Consider the following 20,085-nt stretch of genomic DNA (forward strand, 5'->3'; position numbering starts at 1 on the left):
TCTGTCCTCCTCTCAATTGCAAGAGTTAACTCTCTGCCTCTCGTTGCCATTGATCAATGACTCTCTTACATAAAATAAATAAATAAAATAATGATATATATAAAATGAATGACCAATTAAATTAAAGAACGAAATTTTTTGTAAGCCTAATCTAGCCTAATCTAGCCTAGCCCAACTTAACTGAACCCAGTGTATCTGTCAGATGAAAACAGAATTGAGACGCATGTCTCAATCTCTTTTTTTCGGTATTGTTACACCAGGGGTATGGGTGCGGGTGGCAGCACTGTGGAGTTGGCAACACTGGGAGAAGCGGGAACAGGCAGAGAGGGGAGACGCGTGGCCAGAGAGGCCAGCGTGTGCCTGCCTGCTTTGTAAGTGTTTCCCTGCCTGTTGAGTGCCTGTCGTGCCCTGGGAGACTTGTGGTGCCCCTGTAAACTTGTAAAGCAGTGTACTTGCGGAGGATTTGTCGATAAACCTAGGAAATAGTGCCCGTGTTTTCCTTTGTGCCCCGGCCTCGTGTGTGTGTGTGTGTGTGTTTTGTCCCGGCGTTCAGAGTGCTACTTATTTGAGGCCCCGCTGCTCAAGTTTCTTGATCCGTGCCCGTGTGGATAACACGCCCGCCCGGAGTGAGGGGTAGGCACAACAGTATTATTAGAAACATGAACCGTCTAACAGCCACGAAAAAGAAATGTAAATTTTCGTATGGAGAAGCAAAAATCACTGGAATTTGGCTTTCTAAACTAACCTAATTCTCTCTCTCTCTCTCTCTCTCTCTCTCTCTCTCTCTCTCTCTCTCTCTCTCTCTCTCTCTCTCTCTCTCTCTCTCTCTCTCTCTCTCTCTCTCTCTGTCAAATGTGCAGGTATGGCAGTCCATGGAAGTAATGTTTGGCAGAGCAAAGGACTGACTTGTGTTCCTTGTTGATAACAAACAAACATGAGCAGGCAGGGTGTAGTAATGTTTTGATGCTACACTGATGCATTAGCAAATAATAATCATAAATGGTTTATTAATAATCCAGTAAGGACAAAATTTATATTGTACTGGATACAAAAAATAATATGTAATAAATATAAGCTTAAAATTAGGAACTTATTAACTAAGGTGGTATTACAGGAGGAGGAGGAGGAGGTTTTGTATGGTAGCAAGTCACTCCGGCCCCTAGTTTTTCCGGCCCCGGTCACTCCGGCCCCTAGTTTTTCCGGCCCCGGTCACTCCGGCCTCCCCCGCGTTCGACCCAGGTCACTCCGGCCTCCCTGGCGGCATGCACGTGTGTAAAGTTAGCAATATAATTATATTGTTGGGTTGTTTGAGTGTGTGTGTGTGTGTGTGTATTTACCTAGTTGTAGTTTACTTTTTAACAACTTTTATTGTACATTTGTAATGTCTATGGAGGCTAGAGCGCCATTCTCTGGCGGAATGAAGCCATATATATGCAATAAACAATAAATAAAACACCTACTCTTATCACGTATGTCCTATAGTCTCTCTCTCTCTCTCTCTCTCTCATCCACTTCATTTTGCAGCAATTCTTTATTTGAAAAGTAGCATTTGTGTATAATTTAACTGAACCCTTGGTGGACAGAAGGGTGTTGCCTTAATTATCACTTTTCGGATTATTTACGAAGTATAAATACTCTTCAACTCCTACGCACAATATGAATATGGGCCAATAAGAAAAAGAAAGGTCTGGTAAAAGGTGGGTCAAGTCACAACAACCTGACATTCTCTCTCTCTCTCTCTCTCTCTCTCTCTCTCTCTCTCTCTCTCTCTCTCTCTCATTTCCTCCATAATAATATTAATAATGATAATAACGATTATGATAGTGGAGGTAGAAACTTACTACTACTACTACTACTACTACTACCATACTGCTACTACAAAACATACTAGCTATATGAGTTTGCGTAATAGATAATAGTCGTTAACGCTGTCTCCTTCCTCGGAGTTGAGGTACCGAGGTTTTCGAAACACAAAACGACTTTTCTTGTTTCGAACACAAAACGACTTTTCTTGACCGTGCCATGAGGCAGACAGAAGGAAGTGATAATGCTTTTGTAAATCCAGTCTATTTATCTCGTAATGTTAACCGTATAAGACAGAAAGATAGACCTGTTGAACCTAATTCATTGGATTTTGAATTGGTAGTTGATCACATTCCGAATGAATTCCTCCAGAAAGATATTATTCTAGATGATGCAAGACACTTAGTATTTGCCACTGCAGACCAACTTGCCTTGTTGAAGAAGGCAAGGACATGGTATTTAGATGCCACATTTCGTGTAGTACGAGCCCCGTTTCAACAGCTATTTGGAGTCCATGCCTTCGTTAAGGGAAGCGAAGGTAATGTAAAACAAGTCCCCTTAGCTTTCATCCTTATGTCAGGGAAAAGAAAGAGAGACTACAGAAAGGTATTGAATTCTATTTTAGCAATAATTCAGGAGTGTAAAGTGGAAAAGATCGTGATGGACTTCGAAATGGCTTTGTGGTCAGTAGTCAGGAAATTATTTCCAGTTGCAAAGTTGCAAGGCTGTGCATTTCATTGGAATCAGGCAGTCTGGAGGAAGATTCAGGCGTTAGGATTGGCGGTTCCATACTTGAATCATCGTCCCACTCAAGATTACCTAAAACAGTTAATGGCTCTTCCCTTTCTCCCACATGAACATATTACATCAACATTTGATCACCTTGAATCACGCCTTCCTGCTGGCCCAATTAAAGATTTAACAACGTACATGAGAGAAACATGGATAAGTGGGTTTTGGTCACCAAGTGAATGGACAGTGTTTGGCCAGAGCATTCGCACGAATAATGATGTAGAAGGTTATCATAGACGTTTGAATGGTAGTGCAGGCTCTTCCCATATTCCTTTTTATGTGCTGGTTCCCTTACTTTTCAAAGAAGCCAAAAATGTACAGGTCCAAGTGCGTCTGGTCAAGGACGGAAAACTTGCTCGTTGTCAGAGACGAAAATACCGATCTCTACAGGGACGAATATTTTCACTATGGAACAAGTATGAACAACATGACCTCACCACTGACCAATTATTAAAAGCATGTTCCAGGCTAAGCGGACCCAGTGTTTAGTTTGTAATATAATCTTGTTTTTTTTTACTCAGACGCATACTTTTGTATACATAAATATTTTAGTATCAGTAGACTGCCTGAATTGTTTTTTACTTTTAGACACATACTTTTGTATACAGAAATATTTTAGTATCAGTAGACTGCCTGATAAAGCCAGTCAGCGCTCCCATGTTGTGGTCAGGGTGTGGTGAGCATTGTTTGGTTATTTTTGTTATTATATATTCTTTCAAGGTTACATAGTATTACATAGTTATTGTGTATGTGTATGACTATACTGCGTAATTATTTAATAAAAGAGAGAGCCTGTTACTATATATTCTTTCTAGATAACTTAGTATAATTAGTGGGCCGGAGTGACTAGGGTGGTAGGCCGGAGTGACTAGGGTGGTAGGCCGGAGTGACTAGGGTTGGGGGCCGCAGTGACTGAGGGCCGGTGTAACTAGGGGCCGGAGTGACTGTAAACCGTTTTGTATTGCTGTACAGGAGGAGGAAGAGATTTTGTGTTGCTGGCAAGAGGAAGAGATTTTGTGTTGCTTGGAAGGGGAAGAAGAGATCTTGTGTTGCTGGGAAGGGGAAGATGAAATTTTGTGTTGCTGGGAAGGGGAAGAAGAAATTTTTGGCAGTCATGGAGAATGTGTGTCCCTCCTGGCTGGGTCCTGCATCATGGTGGTATGAGTTGCCAGTGATGTGTCTCTGCTACAGTGCTGCCATGCCAGGTGAGTGAGGCAGCCTGGCAGCACAGTGGAATGTTATGATGGGCAGCTAATGTATGTGCACAGGAAAAATAAATGCTGGATTCTTTAAAAAATCAGTTTATCTGTATTTTACTGGAGAAAGGCTAAACATAAGTTAAAAGTAATGTGTGGGATCCAAGGAATTAGTAATGTTTTCTTTGAAAGCTATTGGGATGAATTTCAATGGAGAAAAAGGTTCTGATAAACTGGAATGGCTGCTGTCACCATTCTTTTACTTGTCAGTCAATGGTAGGTGTCTGACTCCTTAAATATCACAGCCACACATGATGCCTGTCTCATGACACAAAAGTAGTACAGTTGAACACCACACTATAACCACTTGGGTTAACTTGGAAGGTTCACCCATGTGGACGCTCCATAACAAGTCACTCTAACTGCCATGCATCAATGGCCTGCCTTACCTTACCTTACCTTACTGCAGTGTCTTATCCTCCAGTACATTAGCAACTATGGACCTCTACTCTTGTCTGCATTGTGTAGCTTGTATCATCTGCACTGCTGTCATCCTTGCACTTGTCAGCTTCACCAAACTTTCCATGTATATCTCCCCTGGTCTTTTTCTTCTACTCCCCTCTATCATTCCCCTCGGAACAGCATGACTGTGTATGAAGTGTTATTGACTGGTGACAGCAAGGTATGTGGCATCAACCCTTGCTCTTGTAAAACTGAGCCTGGCCAGTTGCAGAACACAATATGATAGTTTGATGCCATTTTCATGAGTAAATTTTAATTTTAAATGAAGTCTGACCGTATATTTCAACTTCCAAACCTAACCATGAAGTTTTGTCTCCCTGCACCCCTGAACAGTCTCACCAGCTGCCTTGCTTCACTCCCCTGGCCATGTGAAACAGGCAGGCCAGCAGCTGTCATGAGCCAGTCACAGTGTACACTATCACAGTGCATAGTATCTGCCCAGTCCAGTATTTCCATTCCTTGCATTAATGTATTTTATTTTATTTATTTATTTATTTTATGTAAGAGAGACACTGGCCAAGGAGAATAAATAGTGAAAAAAAGACTACTAAGGTGCCAGTCTCAAAAGAAAGGTCAGAATGAGGGGATAAATGTTTTAAAACTTTTGTCTTGAAAGAGTTCAATTCATAGGAAGGAGGAAATACAGAAATAGACAGGGAGTTCCAGTGTATGCCATGAATAGATCCCCTTTTGTGTGTGTGTGTGTGTGTGTGTGTGTGTGTGTGTGTGTGTGTTTTATGTAGGAGGGACACTGGCCAAGGGCAACAAAAATCCAATAAAAAAAAAATGGCCACTGAAATGCCAGTCCCATAAAAAGGTCCAAAGCGGTAGTCAAAAATTGAAGGACAAGTGTCTTGAAACCTTGTGTGTGTGTGTGTGTGTGTGTGTGTGTGTTTTTATGTAGTTGTATTTATCTAGTTGTAATGTATGGGAGGGGACCTATACTTGTGGTGTCCTGTCTTTGCATCTCATGGTGTTTAACCCTTAAAAAGATTGATGTATTCTCTGTACTTTCCCATCCCATTCTATGGACTGGATGGGAAAGCTGTTCATTTTCATATTCCTTGTATAACTATCTTTTTTTTTATCTTCCTTCCATGTCCTCTTGTATCTCTCATGTCCCACTGTATTAGGTCTTCTCAGGGAAGTGGGTGGCGCAGGGGGTGACGTGTATGTGGAGGGGAAGGAAGGTGAGGCATGGAGACACTGTGTGTGTTGTGATGGGAAGTGACATAGAGAGACTACGTTTGTTATGACAGGAAGTGAGGCATGACATTTAAACACTGTTTGTTATGACAGGGAATGAGGCTTGGAAACTTCCTTCTCACCCTGCTCTCTCTCTCACAGATCACTTCTCACCCTGCTCTCCCTCACACAGACCACTTCTCATCCTGCTCTCCCTCTCACAGACCACTTCTCACCCTGCTCTCCCTCTCATAGACCACTTCTCATTCTACTCACCCTCTCATAGACCACTTCTCACCCTGCTCTCCCTCTCACAGACCACTTCTCACCCTGCTCTCCCTCTCACAGACCACTTCTCACCCTGCTCTCCCTCTCACAGACCACTTCTCACCCTGCTCTCCTTCTCACAGACCATATCCCTCTTACCCTGCTCTCTCTGTCTGTCTCTCCCTCACAGGCCACAGTCTGCTGAAGCTGCGCAAGGCTCGGCCAGACCAGCGGTGGGTTGGGGCAGCTGGCATGGACAGTCGCAAGTATCGCATCTGTGGGGAGGCTGGCGCTGAGCTGACCATTCCTGTCCCTACAGGCACCACCGTCTGGCTCGAGCAGCACCAGAAATTGCTGGGTGAGGATGCCACTCTCACCTTTTTCTTGATGGCACTCTCACCCTTTTCCTTTCTCACCCTGTCTTTATTTTCTCTTTGATCTCTTGTTAGGAGAATTTTTTTTATTGACAGGAAAGAATTGGTTCTGAAATAGACTGGTGGATGAATGGAATGGACTCAGTAATCAGTTGTTAGTGTATATATGTGTGTGTGTGTGTAGGATGGTTAAGCTGTAATCAGTAGAAATATTTCCCTAAGTTAAGATGTGATTTTTATCTTTTCTTCCTTTATTTATTTATTTATTTATTTTTATTTTTTTCAAGTGAGATAAACTGTGCAGGTGACAGGGTGTTGGTGGCTTGAGGTGGGCAGGGCGGCAACCCCAGCAACCAGTACAATGGGCAGAAGGGACAGGTGGGTACTGGTGGGGCATCAGGAACACTGGCACTTCCTTGGCTTATTTATTTATTGATTGATTTGTTTTTATGTAAGTGGGTCACTGGCCAACAGCAAGAAAAGGTTAAAAAAGAAAAAAAGGCTCACTAGAATGCCAGTCCCTAAAGAGAGGTCAAAAAGGATCATCAATAATTGGAGGACAAGTGTCTTGAAATGGAAACCCCCTCTCATACTTGTGAAATGTACAATGTGCATGGACATATAAGGCACCTGTGCAAAGTTAGCAGCTGTGGAGGTGAGAAAAACTATGTACAAACCTGCTGGCTTCTTGCACTACCCCTTTTGATGATGTGTTCTCATGTTCCTATGTTCCCGCATCCACAGGGACACATTGTGAAGCTGGAACTGAAGCTGTTGGCCGATGTGGGTCTGGTGGGCTTCCCTAACGTTGGCAAGTCCACACTGCTGTGGGCCATCTCCAGGGCCAGACCCAGGGTGGCCAGCTACCCCTGTGAGTGTTCTGCACCTCTCCTTGTTCACATCATCTCCACTTTGCTCTGTCTCATGTCTGCTTGATTTTTTGACTGCACTGCTCATTGCCTTTAGTTTATACTGTTTCATGTCTTATCACTATATGTACTCTCTCTGTCTCTCTCTCTCTCTCTCTCTCTCTCTCTCTCTCTCTCTCTCTCTCTCTCCACCTCTCTTTGTCCATGAATATGTTTGTCTGTCTGTCACCACACTTCAGGCTAGAAGTATTGCCATAGTGCACACAATTCATCATTTTCATCTCCTGCCTGTGAGTCACAGCCTGCTCAAGGAAACATAGAACCATTCCCAACAACTATGAATATTTTTCATGCCTCTACTTTGCTAATCTGTCTTGGGCTCATGAAAGTTATGTAGAAAGTACTCTTTTAGGTACAAGTGATTGCTTCATAAACATGACTAGTGGCATGTAATAAAACTGAATACAGGAATTAATTAGAGGAGAAGCATTTAAAAAAATAATTCAATGAAATCTGTATTATTATTTTTATTATTATTAGTAGTAGTAGTAGTAGTACATATTTATGCTGCTTTCTTGAAATAACTCATCATTTAAATTTCTAACTACTTTGTTCCCTCCACCAGTCACGACACTGCAGCCGACCCTGGGTGTGGTGGAGTACAGTGGCATGTGGCGGCTGACCATTGCTGACCTGCCAAGACTCATCGAGGGCGCCTGGGCCAATGTGGGGATGGGGCACCGCTTCCTGCGCCACATGGAGTAGACACACTTCCTCCTCTTTGTGGTGGACGTCAACGGCTTCCGGCTGTCACCCAAACAGCCATACCGTTCACCCACCGAGAATGTCATGCTGGTCAACAAGGTGAGAGTGTGGGTGCCCAGTGCCCTGCAGGGGTGTGTAGGGCTGAGGAACTTTGGGTGAATGTGATGTCTGTGTGTTTACAGTTTTGACTTGCTGCTGTGTTGTGTTGATTGGCAGCTTTACTCTCATTCTAACTAATAGGAGAGTTATTTGCTAGTGCTCTTAATACTGATTCTGTGCATTTATGGTTGTATGTGGACAAAATGTTTTAGTTTTGATTCTGTTTTTGTCAATTTATGACATGGTGTTGGAACAGAACTCTATCATGACTTGGGGAAACTCTGTACAGTGTTGACATCTAGCCTACAATGAGTGTCTGGCTTGTGGCTTCCTTGGGGATGTCAGACACACCCTGCTGGTAAACACATGGACATGAATTTGTGATTCCAAGTTTGAGTCATGTTGGAAGCTGAGTCTTTGTGGCAGTGACAGGGCAGTCGGTCGACCAAAATCCACTCAGGTCGTGATGACCACCTCGACCTGAGTGGTAACATGTCAGACTCATGTTTCTGTGAGTCCTGACAAAGGCGTGATCTCCTGTAAACCTTCTCCTGGTTGATTCATCCTGCCTCATCCTGTCTCCAGACCAGTGTCTCAGAGTTTGCATGATGCCCCAAGGCATGACATCACAGGGACAGCCTGTCATGCACTTACCCTTCACTCTAACACACACACACACACACACACACACACACACACACACACACACACACACACACACACACACACACACACACACACACAGTCTTCATCTTTACTTTAATTAGTGTAGTTTATGACAAACCCCCCCCCACAAAAAAAAAAAAAAAAGGCCAACAGATCTGCTACTCTTTATCCTCTTTTGAGTTAATTTGTACCTTATCACAAGCATTGTCATGAGGCCCATGAAATCCACTGCTCTTTTTTTCCTGTTCCTTTGCATCTTACCACAAAGTCTCATAAGGGTCAAGAAATCTGCTGCTCTTTTACCTTCATTTATATTCCTTTGTAGTTACTCCTCCACACCTGTACACACAGGAGTTGGAGCTGTATTCACCTGACCTGCTGAGTAAGCCAGCACTCCTTATGGTGAATAAGATGGACTCCCCCAATGCTGAGTCTTGCTGCAGGAACTCCTTCACAACCTTAAGAGGATGGAGGATGAGTATATGGGAACATAAGAATACAAGGGAAGCTGCAAGAATCTATCAACCCTCAATTGGCATTTCCTGTTAGAAATGCCTTCAGATTTCTATCTATCATCCTCATACCTAAATTTATTTGGTCTTCTTTTAAAAGCTCCATATTGACAGGACATTAACAGCCATAAGAAAATAGGGGAAGCTGCAGGCAGCCATCAGTCCTTAACATGACAATCCCTGTATGAAACATGCCTGCCTATTTCCACCCATCACCCCCATCCACAAGTTTATTTAGTTTTCTTTTAAAGCTTCCTAATGACTCAGCACTAACAACCAGATTACTGAGTCTATTCTATTCATCAGCCACTATATTTGAAAACTTATTCCTTTGTGTCTCATTTAAAGCTAGCTTTATCAAGCTTGAACCCACTATTTCTTGTCCTATCCTGATCACTGAACCTAAGGATTTTGCTCATGTCATCCTTGTTATATCCCCTAAGTAAAGACCTGAGGGAGGAAGAGAGTAGAGACATCTTTTATCATTATCTTTTCATCTCATTTACTTCTTCATTCCTGTTGGTTTGATATTCTGTGTTTGAAGCACCAAGCCAACTGATTATGTGGGACTGAGATTGTTATAGTTATTTTATACTATATTAGGTGAATAGCCTCTCCATTAGGGGCTGATAGGACTAAGAGTGTGAATGATGTGTGTATGAGCGGATGGTGCTTTGTCTGGGCCACCCTGTGTGGGATTGCCAACCTGGTATATGGACAGATGGACAGATAGATACATGGGTCAATAATTTGGAGCTTGGATATGAAGAAAATGTAAAACTAGTGGAGATGTTTCAAAGGACACAGGAAAAAAGGCTGCAGTGTTTTAGCCATGTGAAGAGAAGGAAAGAGTCATATGTCAGGAGAAGTGTGATGGAGATAGAGGTGCAAGGCAGGAGAGCAAGAGGAAAACTAAACCTTATATGGATAGACTGTGTAAGGAAGGACTTGAGACAGAAACAATTGTCAAAGGAAAATATATATGACTATGCTTGGAGGAGAGCTGGCAAGAACAATGACTCTATAGAGACTAGGGTAAAGATATCAAGAAGAAGAAATTATGGAGGTGTAAGAATTAATGTAAGGGAATTATTGAGGTGTTTGGGCTGTGGGAGGCTTTGGAAGACAGTGCCTGGAAGTCACCAAATTCAGGGTAAACCTTCCACCATGGTCCAGGAAGTCATCAGCCAGTAGAGATGAGTCCAGAGCCTGACATGCCACCACCTAGTAGGAGGGAATGTATTTATAAATTTCTTGAATAGAGTATAGTTGTCTTACAGGGTTAAGTGTCTTGTAAGGATATAAATCCTGCTATATTTACAGTCAGTGCAGGCCGAGGTGATCTGGAAGTCACACCCTGAGCCTCTTTCCCTTCTAATGTGGCTGCTGACTGGTGCTCTCATAATGTTCTTGACACTTCCTCAAATATATTTAAGATATTTTCTATCACCATATTAATTAAACTTTCCCCAAACAGTTTTTTTTTTTTTTTCATATCAACAGGAAAACGGAGTATTAAACCTTCTGGAAACAAAAATGTGTCAGCAATAATTCAAGTCAAGGATAACATTGAAAATGAAACATAATATTGAAAATGAAAACTGGAATCATGACGCCTCTTGTGGTTGAGTCGTCCCAGTAGTAGTGCAGTGACTCTCCTTCACTAGGAATTACTAAAGACTAGTGTTTCTTATTGTTACTGAAAAAGGACAGAATATATTTTCTATCTTAGTTTAAGTAAATTAAATAGATGAAAGAATTTTTGCCTTTTGTCTTTTCACGAAATAAGCCTCACTGGCTTTTGAAGTGAGAGTAATGGGCTCATTATATTTAGTGAAGCATTCTCCAAAGTAAAGTCCTCTCTTTTGTAAAGAATTTCCTGTATGTATGGAATGATATCACAGCCTGTGTAACACATTCATTACCTGGTCAACCTACTGTGGGAGGGAACATTGCTACCATTCCAGTATTTTGTAAAGCGTGTTCATGTTCATCTTTGATTCCTGCTCTTACATGTGAATCTTTCCTGTAAATTGAAAATGTTTTTAATGCCTTTCTGCACTAAGTGACGTTTCACATGAAGACATTTTGATGCATGCATTCTGTTCATAAGAGGGTCTCAAGTAACAGTCATAGTAATAATCACTGGACTGATGACTGACGTCTGGGAATGTCAAAATGGTGACTAAGAATGTCAGACTATTAACTATTGACTGGAGACTGGTGACTAAGAATTTCAGAGTAGACTGGTGACTTAGGATGTCATTTAGGATAGTGAGTAATGATGAGGATCTTGATTGATGAGTGGTGCCTGAGGAGTGTGACCGGTGACTGGTGATTGAAGGTGTGTCATGGGTGACTTTATGTATTTGACTGGTAAAATAGAATGTCTCTTAGGATAATGAGTACTGACCATGATTTTTGACTGGTGAGTGGTGGTGTTCCTGGGTGGTGTTAACAACTGGTGTTCCTCACAGACTATGTGTTGTGTTGCTCCTGTGGTGCCAAACTCAGAGAACTCATGGGATAACTTTGTAAACATCTCCATTCCACTGTCTGAGGCATCCCAGCTGGTGACCATCCTGGGACACCCCCACCTCATGGTCCAGACCCTCAGGAACCCTGCTGACCTTGCTTTTGACTTGGTGACTGTCAGGAGGTCAGGCTGCTCAGGAGTGGGAGAGGTGAGCTGCACTCAAACATGTGTTTTGTTAGTTATGTGTTTGTTCCTGACCTCTAATCCTTCTGCTTATGTTGTCATCCTCTCTTCTCCATTGGGCTCCTCCAATCACAGTCTCATATCTGCATCTTGTCCTATTGCTCCAATCCCTCCTCAGGATCCTCCTAAGCAGAGATGCCTCTGGCATTTTGTCTCTGCTAGTTGGGGGACCTGATGAGGTATTTTGCTGATTTTCCTTGGAATGGCCACAGCTTCCATGTCAGAGACCAGGGGTGCGTTAAGTTAAGTGACTTGGGTTACCCGGGTCACCCAGTTCTCAACTGAACGCTCTCTTTGCATGACTCGGGTGACTCGGGTGATTTGGGTTACCCAAACCGAGGAAGTGGTGTGCTCTGTGCTTTGATATCACAGCAAAAATGGCCACCCAACTGTACTTATATTGGTTATACATGCTCAGTTATTGTGTATAGTGCAGGGAGGCTCCCTTACTTTGAAGAACCTTGCTCCAGTTGTCATTGTGGGTGTAAAGTTTTCTGAACACTTCTTCTATCAGTCAGTGTTTCTCAGTGGTGCAAGACTGATACTTTTTTCCTTTACATGATATTTGAGCCAGATACCAAAGTTAGCTGATAGCTTATTTTCCATTAGATGATATTTGAACCAGAAACCAGAGTTAGTTGATATGAACTGATTTTCCTTGAACCAGAGACCAGATCCACCTGACCGCTTTTTTTCTTTTCCAGGATATTTGAACCAGAAAGCAAAGCCAACACAACCCACTTCAAAGCTTCCTTGGAGGGTTTCTATGGACTCATTCTAGAGAAACTGGTCACTGAGAAATGTAAGTATGCAAAAGTTGGAACAGAATTTATTAGCTAATATTTACCTTTGAAGTATGATGTTGTAGTGGTCAGAATGTTTGCTTCTATCTTGTTGGAGTTGTGTTCAGTTTGCAGTGTGTCCAAGTAAATGCAGTTGGTGTATGCATAGTTGATGTAGAAGCTGTGCCTGCTGCCTCCTTCCTTGTTTTAATGGTGCACCCTTAAATCTTGCCATCACCTAAAATTTTGCACTAAAAATATTTGTAATCACCTTTTCAGTCAGCTTTGCCCTAAGCTGATTTAAAATATATATATATGAATAAAGAAACAGTAGTAATATCTAGCTATTATTCTTTAGATAAATCATGAAAACAAATAAACAAAAAATAAATAAAAAAAGGAGGGGCATGTGGTCCATCGAAGAAGCACATGAGTGAGTTTACATGAGTGATATGTTTGTTTCTGCAATTTTCTTAAGGGGTAATACTAAATTATTATTGTTTTCCTTGTGATCGTTTTTAATCACCCGAGATCAAGGCTAAGTGATACAGTGATTGGATGGCATGCAGATGTTGATTGACACTTGAAAATTTTGTCATTGTTTTTGCTGCCAACTTTATAATTCCAAGACTCTCTCTCTCTCTCTCTCTCTCTCTCTCTCTCTCTCTCTCTCTCTCTCTCTCTCTCTCTCTCTCTCTCTCTCTCTCTCTCTCTCTCTTTTTTTTTTTTTTTTTTTTAAACAAATATTTACAGAAAGGCTTAAAATTCCACGTTGAGTATGGAATTATTTAAGAAGCCTATGATAGTATTATTAACAGGAATAACACTATACATATTTAACATAAAGATAATAATGCTAATACAATAATACAATAAAATAATAAAAATTTAAAGCACCAGTGGGGACAGGTGCGTGCTACGCCAGCTGTGGGCTGCCAGCTTCACCTGGTGCGTGGACATGTCCTGCACTTGGGGCGTGGCCGCCGTGAACATGTTCCACAGCCGCGAAGTCCTGGCTGTGTAGGTACGCTGGTGTTGGCTAGAGCGAGATCGAGGCACCTTCACTAGCTCGTCGCTACTGGCCGCAGCTCTGGTGCACCTCTGCACTGTGTGTGGCAGCAACCTCAGGGAGTCAAGGTGAGGGACCCTCTGCACCTGAGTTTTGTGGCACACCACTAGCGCCGACACGTCCCGGTGATGCTCCAGTGACGTTACTGGTGGTTGGTGCTGTTGGTCCTCATGGGTGGCCACCAGACGCAGAGCTCGCCGCTGCACAGCATCCAGTCTCTGCATGTGGGTGGGGGCACTCGACATCCAGGACAGGGCACCGTACTCCATACATGGGCGTATCTGTGCCCTGTATAGCGTGAGGATGCCCCGTGGGTCGAGGGTGTTCGCCATCCTGCGCAGGGCAGAGACTCGGAGAGAGGTCTGGCGGGCGACGACACCGATGTGGTGATCGAAGCGTAGGCCGCGGTCCACAGACACGCCCAGGATCTTGATATAATCCTGAAGTGGCAGGCTCTTGCCTCCAAAACGCAGCTGTCCTGAGACTGCGTGTGAGGCACCTGGGGACCGCGAGATGACCATCGCCTGCGTCTTCTCAGGAGCGAAGTTTACCTGCCACATCTTTCCCCACTGCTCCACCAGTCCGAGCTGCCTGTTCAGCTCAGTGACGGCACGCTGACTGTCGAGGCGGCAGTAGGAGCGGGAGAGTGTGCAGTCGTCGGCGTATGCTACCACAGATGACAGCTGCCGGAGGAGGTCGTCGATGTATATGTTCCATAGGACTGGGCCCAAGACAGAGCCTTGTGGAACTGAGGCCCGGACAGGTGAAGGCCTTGATGACTGCCCGTTGACTACTACCTGAAGGGTCCTACCCTGGAGGTAATCTTCGAGCAGCATTAGCAGGTCACCTTGGACACCCTTGGCGCGAAGCTTTTCAATGAGCCCCGCGTGCCAGACCCTGTCAAAAGCCCCAGCAATGTCCAGGGCCACCACAAGGGTGTCCAGGCCTTCTTCCAGGGCGTCTTGCCAGTCCTTGGAGATGATGAGGAGGAGGTCTGCGGTGGATCTGCCAGGCCTGAAGCCAAACTGCCTGTCTGAGAGGAGGTGGTTCTCGCTCAGGTGTTGGTAGATGGCAGCAGCCACTATTTTCTCCAGCAACTTGCCCATCACTGAGAGCAGGGAGATGGGTCTGTAGTTGTTGGGCTCAGACCTTGAGTTTTTTTTATGGACCGGTACCACACGCGCTTCCTTCCATACTGAGGGCCACTTCTTCTCCCTCAGGCAAGATGTGAAGACGGTGGTGAGAGGAGCTGACAGCTCTCTAGCGCAGTGCTTGAGGAGCCGTGGGCTGACGTCATCCGGGCCTGTGGCTTTACCCACATCCACCGCACCAAGTAGCCGCTCAACCTGCTCTGCCGTCACCAAGACAGTGGTGACAGTGCAGTCAGTTTCCGGGGCCAGCTGTGGTACAGGTCGTGCCGATTCGTCAACCTTCATCTTGTTGGCGAAAAGCTCGGCGAGGAGTGTGGCCTTGTCTGCACTGCTCGTGGCGGTGGATCCGTCAGGTCTGGTGAGTGGAGGAAGAGTCTCGCGGTGACATGCTCCTTGCTGCTCCTTCACCAGATTCCACCAGGTCTTGTTGCCAACACCTGGGCCACTGAGCTTTCGCCTTCTGTCCTCCCTTAGCTGATTCCTCGCCCATCTGCAGATAGACGTCATCCTCTTACACGCCTCCCGGTGCAGCGTCTTGTTCCTGCGTGACGGGTGTCGCTTGTACCTCACCCAGGCAGCATGCTTGGCCTCGGCAGATGCTCTGCAGCGAAAACCAAACCAGGCGGGATCACCAGGCCTGGAGAGATATACTCGGCAGGGCACATGCTGCTGTTGGAGGGCAAGGAGCCTGGTGGTGAGGGTGCGTGCCTTGGTCTCAGCATCTCCCATTAGGAGGGACTCCCAGTCCATGTTCTCCATGTCCTGCTTCATGGATGGCCAGTCCGCCCTGTTCCAAAGCCAGACGGTACGCGGGATAGCGTCTTCCCTCGCCGTTTGCAGCTCGACCTGAGACAGCACAGCAAAGTGGTCTGAGCTGCCCACTGGTCCTAGCTGCTGGCAGCTGATGCTGGCTTCGGGTAGGTCTGTCACCACAGGATCCAGCAGCCCTCCCCGCTCGTGTGTAGGGAAGGTGACATGGTTGGTTAGGGCCTGAACAGTCAGGAGATTACTGAAGGCATCCTGCTCCATGTGGAAGTTCAGGTCCCCCACTATCATCACATGGGAACACTTGTGACGCTGGAGCAGGGTGTCGAGTTCCTCCGTCAGGAAGTCTAGCGGGGCTTGTCCTTGTCTCGGGGGGCGGTACATGACACAGAGGAGAAGCCCACTGTTATCTGCAAGTACCACCCTGAAGAACAGTGCCTCCATCAGGTGTGGCACGGCTACCTCAAGTTCCTGTGTTTGGAGGCCGTCCTTAAAACAGGCAGCGACACCTCCGCCTGCTCTATTTTTTCGGTCCTTCCTCACCCACAGGGAGTAGCCTGATATTTTGCCGAACGTCGGCTCCACCTCGTCACTCAGCCACGTTTCTGTTACTGCGACAATGTCAGCACTATGTCTCAGCACGAAATTGTGGCTAAGGTCACCTACATTGGTGCGGAGTCCTCTCACGTTGGCGGAGACCACGGTCAGGTGACAGCTGGGGCGTCTGTTCCCTTGCCTCCTCGCGTTGGCTTGGGAATGAGGTGTGGTGGTGAGGCGAGACGCATTAGTGTCAGCCCTGCCACGAGGAGAGATTCCAGCTGGAGTAGTGACCGGGCTGTGGCTGCCAGGGAGGCTGGAGGGGGGCCTGAAAGGGCTGCTGGGGGTGAGGAAGTTGTTGCCGCGCTAAACCCTCCGTCAGAACCCTCATGAACATACTCTCCTGCCTTTGTTCCTGGCGTTCGTCAGCAGCGCGGCTGTAGCACATCTCAGCTGTGTGGCCGGGGCGGAAGCAGTAGTCGCATCGGACCCTTTGCTCTCCCCTGTGCCTCACTGGGTACGCAGATGCCTGTGGCTGAGTCATGCGAGGAGGAAGGACAGGTCGCCGGTCAGGTGTGTTGGGGTGACTTCGTGCCCGCCGCTGGCCGCGTCGCTGTCGCTGGGTCTTCTTCCTGCTTCCATTGTTGTTTTTGTTGTTGTTGTTGTTGCTCCCAGCGCTATTATTGTTGCTGTTGTTGTTACTACTGCTGCTGCTGCTGCTGCTGCTGCTGCTGCTGCTACTGCTGTTGCTGCTGGTAGTACTGCTGCTGTTTCTCCTGCTGTTGGTGCTGCTGCTGCTACTACTATTACTGCTGTTGTTGCTGTTGTTGTCGTTACTGTTACTGTTGTTGTTGATGGTGTTTTTGTTACTGTTGCTGCTGCTATTGTTATTGGTGGTAATGGTGGTGTTGGTGCTACCTGAGGCTGTGGTGGTGGTGGCGGTGGTGGGGGGTGCGGCCGCTGTGGTGAGGGCGTCCGCTACTCTTATGAGAGGCTTAGGCCTTCCAGATTGCCACCACTGCCTCCAGTGGTCCGAGGAGGCACACGCCTTTTCCCAGGTTCTCAGGATAGAGGAGGGAGTAGCAGTAGTCGCAATAGAGCTGCTGGAGACACTCGCGTCTGCTTTTTTGCACTCCGTGAGGACCTCCATGAGCTCATGGAGTTCAGCCACGTGTGTCTGTTTTTCAAGAATCCAGTCCCTTTGTAGCGTGAGGGACCGAATTATTTTATTTTTGTTTGTTACATCCTTCTGTAGGCGTAGAGTGTAAGAGATGAGATCCTCCTTATCCATCTCCCTGTAGTGCTGCCGCTCGTCCACATCTACGTCTACGTCTGCGTCTGCATCGCCACCATCGTCGCTTTCGTTGGGGGCGGCAAGCGTGGTGGGAGCATTTTCATTAGGATCTAGAGGGAGGTAAACTACAGCGTCTTCAATGCTGCATAACCTCCGTAGTTCCTGCGTGTCTTCACATGTGTAGACATCATGGTCTCCGAGGCAGGATGAGTGGCAGACATTGGGGCAGTCATTTCTGCCTTCGCATCTAACATAAGGTGCATTCTTGACTGCAGCCTTCCCACAGACAGCACACCACTTCTGAGGGCAATACCCGGGAAGGTCTCGCCTCTTGATGGGCCTGTGATCCGCCATTTCTCTCTCTCTCTCTCTCTCTCTCTCTCTCTCTCTCTCTCTCTCTCTCTCTCTCTCTCTCTCTCTCTCTCTCTCTCTCTCTCTCTCTCTCTCTCTCTCTCTTAATAGATTTGGACACCATATTTGGGGGTTGAAGAGATATTGGTAAGAAGCTTGTAGGGGTCTGTTCTTAGCTGGTCTTACAAAATTTAATGAATTCAGTAAAGTAATGGACTGGAAATATTAAAATGTATATATCTTTTATTTATATTAATAAATCATCATTAACAAATAACAGTTTTGTGCTTATGTCTTTTTGAACAGTGCAGTCTAAACACAGAGGCAGGCAGTCTCCCTATTGAAGCAGGCTGAAGCTAAACACTAGAGGCAACAAGATTCAATCTACTTTTACAGTGAGCAGCTTTACACAATACAATTTGTAGCATTGGTTGCCTCTTCCAGCTTTTCATTGCTTTTTCTCATTCCTCACTTGATCCAGGTCAGATGTATTATTTCCACATGTGTTTTGCAGACACCATCTCTATTACAGTTCATTTCCTTCTCTCACCTGCTCTCACATTACATGCTGCAGCCCCACACAGTGCTGTTGGTACCACTTGTATAAAGAATTCTATATTTCTCCCTTTTCTCTTCATACTTCTTTCATGCAGTTTCATTCTACTTCTGCTTATCTTCTGAAGCAGTATAATATTCAAAGCTATATCATCATTCTGCTCCCTTTGTGCCTAGTACTTTGTCTTTCACACCTAACTCATAACAGCTGTATGTCTCACTTCTCTCAGTCAGCCACCAGTGCAGTATTCTTTTTTTTAATACCAACTGGTTCACATTCCACTGTACTTCCAGCTTTCACCAGACTCCCCTCTATCTGTATTAAATGAAAACACTCAGTTTCAGATTCCTCATTGGCCTTCCCAAGCACCAGCAGTTTTAGCACAATGGCACAAGACGGGGAGGACATGGTGCCTCTCGACCCCGAGCTTCTGGCTGAGCTGGAGGAGGAAGCAGCCTCTCGCTATACTGAGGAGGATAACCAGTTTACAGAGGTAGTGTGTATGTCTGTTGTTACACATGTGTGGTGCTTTGTTTCAGCTTTCCTTTTTTATTGAGACATCAGCTTGATGTGTGTGCATGCTCAAGTGTGGATGCTTTGTTTCATCTGCCTCTTTTGTTAAGATATCAGCCTAGAGTAATGAAAATTACTTCACATCACTGGGATGGATATTCAGTCACAAGGGAGTATAGTTGCTGAAGCCAAGCTGATCTGCAAGTTGTGCTCTCTGCATGCTCTCTGCCTCCTTCCCCTATCTTTTGAAAATATTGGTATGAAAACATAATGTATGATATCAAAGTATTAACTTTTAGAAAAAAAATAATGTAAAGAAATAGACCAATTATTTACACAACTCATTCATACGACTGTTGATTCATATCAAGTCACTAACTTGCATCACGTCTCCACTGGTGAGTCAGCAGGCATGACTGCATAACCTAGACACAATCAGTGGCCAGTGGGAGCAGCAGCAAGTGAACTGTAAGAGTTTTTAAACAGAAAACTGGTTGTAATCCACCACCAGATCAATATGGGTGTTTGCTGCTATTGTATATTACCCATGCAAATCAGTTCACACTGTTTGATGTGTAGTTTATTTTATCTTTCCTCCAGGCAGAGAAAATTTGCACAGTTCACAGGCAGTCTCAACAAAAGAAAATGGCCAAGATAAAGCATGCACACACACACACACACACACACAATTTTGTTGATTCTTTCCATCTGTAAGCACCCCCACTCTCCCAGAGATCACATTAGAACAGAAGTTTGAGGATTCTGGAAAGTGTGATATTTCCTACCACAAACACTGTGTGGAGTATGTCGTCCTAAGGTTAAGTGGTGGGACTTTGGCTGACACATAGTGGCAGTTAGAGGAAAATCCCATCATTATTGGAGCAAGACAGCTGAAGGAACAGAACCCCACGATTCTTCTGGATGTCAGTGTGAGTGGCAGAGCATATCATGCTCTCCAGAAGCCTCAAACCTAGAAGCCAGGTGATGTACTGTAACTCAGTTTACTCCAGTTTGGTGGCACATTTTCTTGTATGCAGTCCTGATTTGTACCATACAGTCACTCACTGTGTAAGTCTTTGACATCATGAGAAATTTGTGCACTTGTATATGCATGCATCACAAAATGCTGCAGATGGGATGAGGTAAGTGATACTTCATAAAAAGGCACATATTTCTCAAGAAAAGTAATTAAAACTGACCCATATTGTCAATCAAAGCAAGTGGGGAGAACTTGAGTATTGCCATTTAGTAGGTATTTTTGGCATGCAGCTTCTCTGTGGTGAATACAGTGGTAAAAA

The 20,085-nt window shown here is 45.0% G+C and overlaps 1 protein-coding gene across 5 annotated transcripts in view; it reads left to right on the forward strand.

Annotated features, from left to right (window-relative positions):
• Positions 1–20,085, forward strand: part of LOC135098314 (uncharacterized) — a 136,378-nt gene that overhangs the window by 113,868 nt on the left and 2,425 nt on the right. Inside the window, exons 3-8 of one of the 5 annotated variants that reach the window (XR_010266813.1) lie at positions 5,956–6,123; positions 6,884–7,010; positions 7,634–7,872; positions 11,528–11,734; positions 12,474–12,571; positions 18,613–18,652. Coding sequence is in view for 4 of the 5 variants with exons in the window: in XM_064000612.1 (XP_063856682.1) it covers positions 7,733–7,872; positions 12,474–12,571; positions 18,613–18,767 (393 nt within the window). In the remaining variant the exon portion in view is untranslated. Of the gene's footprint in view, positions 1–249; positions 372–5,449; positions 5,504–5,955; positions 6,124–6,426; positions 6,518–6,883; positions 7,011–7,633; positions 7,873–11,527; positions 11,735–12,473; positions 12,572–18,612; positions 18,768–20,085 lie in introns of those variants that run through there. The other 4 variants (XM_064000612.1, XM_064000613.1, XM_064000614.1 and 1 more) reach the window with 4 other exon arrangements.

Source organism: Scylla paramamosain, unplaced genomic scaffold (genome assembly GCF_035594125.1).
Source record: "Scylla paramamosain isolate STU-SP2022 unplaced genomic scaffold, ASM3559412v1 Contig55, whole genome shotgun sequence".
NCBI classification, from domain to species: domain Eukaryota; kingdom Metazoa; phylum Arthropoda; class Malacostraca; order Decapoda; family Portunidae; genus Scylla; species Scylla paramamosain.